Raw genomic sequence first — 6000 nt, forward strand, 5'->3', positions numbered from 1 at the left:
CTAGACTACATGAGGTGTGATACTAACCTTATAGGACTATGGACTAGGCTACATGAGGTGTGATACTAACCTTATAGGACTATGGACTAGGCTACATGAGGTGTGATACTAACCTTATAGGACTATGGGCTAGGCTACATGAGGTGTGATACTAGCCTTATAGGACTATGGACTAGGCTACATGAGGTGTGATACTAACCTTATAGGACTATGGACTAGGCTACATGAGGTGTGATACTAACCTTATAGGACTATGGGCTAGGCTACATGAGGTGTGATACTAACCTTATAGGACTATGGACTAGACTACATGAGGTGTGATACTAACCTTATAGGACTATGGACTAGACTACATGAGGTGTGATACTAACCTTATAGGACTATGGACTAGGCTACATGAGGTGTGATACTAACCTTATAGGACTATGGGCTAGACTACATGACTAACCCTAGGACTAACCTATGGGCTAGACTACATGAGGTGTGATACTAGCCTTATAGGACTATGGACTAGGCTACATGAGGTGTGATACTAACCTTATAGGACTATGGACTAGGCTACATGAGGTGTGATACTAACCTTATAGGACTATGGACTAGGCTACATGAGGTGTGATACTAACCTTATAGGACTATGGGCTAGACTACATGAGGTGTGATACTAACCTTATAGGACTATGGACTAGGCTACATGAGGTGTGATACTAACCTTATAGGACTATGGACTAGGCTACATGAGGTGTGATACTAACCTTATAGGACTATGGGCTAGACTACATGAGGTGTGATACTAACCTTATAGGACTATGGACTAGACTACATGAGGTGTGATACTAACCTTATAGGACTATGGGCTAGGCTACATGAGGTGTGATACTAACCTTATAGGACTATGGACTAGGCTACATGAGGTGTGATACTAACCTTATAGGACTATGGGCTAGACTACATGAGGTGTGATACTAACCCTATAGGACTATGGGCTAGACTACATGAGGTGTGATACTAGCCTTATAGGACTATGGACTAGGCTACATGAGGTGTGATACTAACCTTATAGGACTATGGACTAGGCTACATGAGGTGTGATACTAACCTTATAGGACTATGGACTAGGCTACATGAGGTGTGATACTAACCTTATAGGACTATGGGCTAGACTACATGAGGTGTGATACTAACCTTATAGGACTATGGACTAGGCTACATGAGGTGTGATACTAACCTTATAGGACTATGGACTAGACTACATGAGGTGTGATACTAACCTTATAGGACTATGGGCTAGACTACATGAGGTGTGATACTAACCTTATAGGACTATGGACTAGACTACATGAGGTGTGATACTAACCTTATAGGACTATGGGCTAGGCTACATGAGGTGTGATACTAACCTTATAGGACTATGGACTAGGCTACATGAGGTGTGATACTAACCTTATAGGACTATGGGCTAGACTACATGAGGTGTGATACTAACCCTATAGGACTATGGGCTAGACTACATGAGGTGTGATACTAGCCTTATAGGACTATGGACTAGGCTACATGAGGTGTGATACTAACCTTATAGGACTATGGACTAGGCTACATGAGGTGTGATACTAACCTTATAGGACTATGGACTAGGCTACATGAGGTGTGATACTAACCTTATAGGACTATGGGCTAGACTACATGAGGTGTGATACTAACCTTATAGGACTATGGACTAGGCTACATGAGGTGTGATACTAACCTTATAGGACTATGGACTAGACTACATGAGGTGTGATACTAACCTTATAGGACTATGGGCTAGACTACATGAGGTGTGATACTAACCTTATAGGACTATGGACTAGACTACATGAGGTGTGATACTAACCTTATAGGACTATGGGCTAGGCTACATGAGGTGTGATACTAACCTTATAGGACTATGGACTAGGCTACATGAGGTGTGATACTAACCTTATAGGACTATGGGCTAGACTACATGAGGTGTGATACTAACCTTATAGGACTATGGACTAGGCTACATGAGGTGTGATACTAACCTTATAGGACTATGGACTAGACTACATGAGGTGTGATACTAACCTTATAGGACTATGGACTAGACTACATGAGGTGTGATACTAACCTTATAGGACTATGGACTAGACTACATGAGGTGTGATACTAACCTTATAGGACTATGGGCTAGACTACATGAGGTGTGATACTAACCTTATAGGACTATGGACTAGACTACATGAGGTGTGATACTAACCTTATAGGACTATGGGCTAGGCTACATGAGGTGTGATACTAACCTTATAGGACTATGGACTAGGCTACATGAGGTGTGATACTAACCTTATAGGACTATGGGCTAGACTACATGAGGTGTGATACTAACCTTATAGGACTATGGACTAGGCTACATGAGGTGTGATACTAACCTTATAGGACTATGGACTAGACTACATGAGGTGTGATACTAACCTTATAGGACTATGGGCTAGACTACATGAGGTGTGATACTAACCTTATAGGACTATGGACTAGACTACATGAGGTGTGATACTAACCTTATAGGACTATGGGCTAGGCTACATGAGGTGTGATACTATGAATCGAACTAGTCTCTAAAAAAGGCATAGTTTCTTATGCTGGGCATCATTATAGAAAGCTGATGCGATCCTCTTTTTAATAGAGGCCATCACTCTGTTTTCTCACGCAATTTCATAGCCTATAGAAATGTTGCGCAACCAACATGAGCTCTCATGAAGTGTTTGACTAGATTTTCAAATGAATTTGCATTGATGTCAGAGTGATTAGAGGAACAATAGAGTGCCGAGTACCAGGTAGGTAGTAAGCTTGGTAGGCTACTCATTTTATTTATATTTACTAGGCAAGTCAGTTTATTAACAAAGCAAGTCAGTTAAGAACAAATTCTTAATTGCAATGACGGCCTACCCTGGCCAAACCCGGACGACGCCAGGCCAATTGTGTTCCACGGTATGGGACTTACAATCACGGGCCGGCTGTAATTTAGGCCTGGATTCGAACCAGGGACCGTAGTGGCGCCTCTTACACTGAGATGCAGTGCCTTAGACGGCTGCGCCACCTGGGAGCCTAATGACTGGCAGCAGCAGCAGCATCAGAGCTTGGAGAAGCCTAGTTACCGTGACTAAATAGTCATGTGGAATTTGACTGCCTTTATGACCAGTGACCGCCGGTGTGGCGGTAATAGGTACACACAAAACATCACAACGGCTGCTAGCAGACTCTTATTACACTGTTCAATGTATACAGTTGCCCCCCACCTTCCTTCCCTAATACACGTGTAAATATTGGACCATGAATTGTGCCTTTCTGTATACATATATCTCTGTAGGCTAAAATGTTTGTTTTTCTACTGCCATTTACTGTGTGTTTGTATTCTTATTGTTGAATTGTCCAGAAGGAACCTGGGGGCGGCAGGTAGCGTAGTGGTTAGAGTGTAGAGGCGGCAGGTAGCCTAGTGGTTAGAGTGTAGAGGCGGCAGGTAGCCTAGTGGTTAGAGTGTAGAGGCGGCAGGTAGCCTAGTGGTTAGAGTATAGGGGGGCAGGTAGCCTAGTGGTTAGAGTGTAGAGGCGGCAGGTAGCCTAGTGGTTAGAGTGTAGAGGCGGCAGGTAGCCTAGTGGTTAGAGTATAGGGGGGCAGGTAGCCTAGTGGTTAGTGCGTTGGGCTTGTAACCGAAAGGTTGCTGGATCGAATCCCCAAGCTCTACCCCTGAACAAGGCAGTTAACCCAGTGTAGGCCGTCATTGTAAATAAGAATTTGTTCTTAACTGACTTGCTTTGTTAATAAATATTTTTTTTATTTTTTAAAAGTAAGCATTTCGTTGGATGAGGTATACCATGCATATGGCCTATATACACAACTAATAAAATGCAGGTATTTTCAGACATTATAAAGAAAATACATTTAAGCAACAACAAAAATTGTTGAGTGGATTTCCTGACAGATGCATAGATTTGAACAGGGGACTGGTGTGTATTGGTGAATGTTATATCCCTAACACACACACAAATTAACATTTACATTACATTTAAGTCATTTAGCAGACGCTCTTATCCAGAGCGACTTACAAATTGGTGCTTTCACCTTATAACACACAAGATGAGCAACCACATACGATGGGCGCGCGCGCACACACACACGTACAGGTGTGATGTCTTACCGGTGTTGGGCTCTTGTTTAACATAGCACACCTTCTCCAGATCCTCCTTGTATTCTTTCTTCAGTTGTTTCACGATCTTCTTGCTGTGGTTGGACTTCTTTACTCTGAACACCTCGGCCTCGTCTGAAAACGACGAAACAATCATTCGGAGAAGATTGGATGCAACCAATGGCTGTTAACTAGTTAACTTATGTTGTTTACAACCGTGAATCTGCTAGCTATTACTGTGACTGACATTAGTTAACTTGGCCAACTAGCATAAGGTAGACACTTTTGACAATGTCAAATTGTCAACACTTCCAATAGATCAGCTCGGGAATCACAGTATTGAATCAAGAGGACACTTTATTAACGTTAGGTAGATAAATATCCGCTGAAACAGTTAACCGGTTAGTTAGCTTAGTGAAACTAACTAGTTAGATTAACTAACTCACGTTACCGGTAATCAGTTCGTGCTAACGTTAACTTTACCTTCGTCGTCGTCAAAGCTCAGCAAACTGGCTTTCGGGGGTCCCCCTACATCCCGAATTTTCTTTTCCTTCTTTACGGCCTTTGACTGAAACCCGTTGCCGTGGTGCAGGTCCACGTTAACCCCGGACAAGGTGTCTGCGTTGGCGGCATCGAGCACCGGGATATCCTCGGCGAAAGGCCCGCATGGCGGCTGACTTTCTTCTTTCTCGTCCTCGTCCGACTCATTTCTCCGTCTTAAATTAGATCTCTTTGCTTTTTTAAACATGTTTGCTACTTATCCCGAAACAAATTAAGCTATATCGGGTAAACACACGACAGCATATTAATTAAAATGCTACGAAGCGGGTAAAATATGCTCTGCAGCGGAAGGCAGCCATTTTGTTTTTAGCCAACGGAAGTGCCCTTATTTTTATGTATTTATTTTTATTCTATCAAATAATTACAGAAAAGCGAGAAATAGCAATGGCGTTTTTTTGTAGGCACTAACTGCACCATGGACAATGCCTATTGGGGAAATTAAGGTTTTTCGTTTTTTTTTTAAATAAACGCCGATTAAAAAAAAGGTCTGTGGTAAAACTGGTTTGGGATATCTTATATACGTTTTGTTCAGTAAAATAATCACTTGCTTTGTGTCCCATGCCAATAAAACCATTTGAATTGAATACATTTATCAGCTAACGTCACTTTTTTGTGAATTATATTATAAAATAAAAGCAAAGGCTTCATATTTCATGAATGTAATGTTAACAGAATGCTCTTATCTCATAAAACAAAACGTATACAGATCTCCTCAGATCTTTCTTTCGCCATTTATTCCGAAACCTCATTCTTTCCACATAAATATTTCCCGTAGGGATGGCGCTTAACGAACCAGAGGTAACTAATTTCCGTGTTTTAGGACTCCAAGCCGGCGAGCTCTATTGATGCCGCATTCAGAACAACTGGGAAGTCGAAAAAATACAGGTACAGGATCACGTCAGTAATCTTCAGGTCGGAGCTCTAGAAATAGGTCAGAATTCTCAAGTTGGAATTCGAGTTAGATGACCCTTCAAATCGATTTTCCCAAATCGGAGCTCGTTGTTTTATTATTATTACTTATTTATTTTTAGTTTCCAGTCCTTTTGAACGCGGCATGAGTACCACCCGTAAATGGTTCCAATCGTTTTTCCACAATTACTTTTTCCGTTGGGGATTTACATTTTGTTTACTTAACCTTTGTTTAACTAGGCAGGTCAGTTTTAAGAACAAAATCTTATTTACAATGACGGCCTACTCCGGCCAACGCTGGCTGGGCCAGCCTGGATTCGAACTAGGGTGTCTGTAGTGACGCCTCT

At 41.9% G+C, this 6000-nt stretch overlaps 1 protein-coding gene across 2 annotated transcripts in view; it reads right to left on the reverse strand.

Annotated features, from left to right (window-relative positions):
• paxbp1 (PAX3 and PAX7 binding protein 1) overlaps positions 1-5053 on the reverse strand; it is an 81572-nt gene extending 76519 nt beyond the window's left edge. For both annotated transcript variants that reach the window (XM_065004994.1, XM_065004995.1), the window contains exons 1-2: positions 4667-5053; positions 4196-4318 (exon numbers count right to left, since the gene is read on the reverse strand). In XM_065004994.1, coding sequence (XP_064861066.1) covers positions 4196-4318; positions 4667-4931 — 388 coding nt within the window. In that variant the 5' untranslated portion in view covers positions 4932-5053. The remainder of the gene's footprint in view (positions 1-4195; positions 4319-4666) is intronic.
• Between the last annotated feature and the right edge of the window lie 947 nt (positions 5054-6000).

The sequence above is a fragment of the Oncorhynchus nerka genome, linkage group LG19 (assembly GCF_034236695.1).
Source record: "Oncorhynchus nerka isolate Pitt River linkage group LG19, Oner_Uvic_2.0, whole genome shotgun sequence".
NCBI classification, from domain to species: Eukaryota; Metazoa; Chordata; class Actinopteri; order Salmoniformes; family Salmonidae; genus Oncorhynchus; species Oncorhynchus nerka.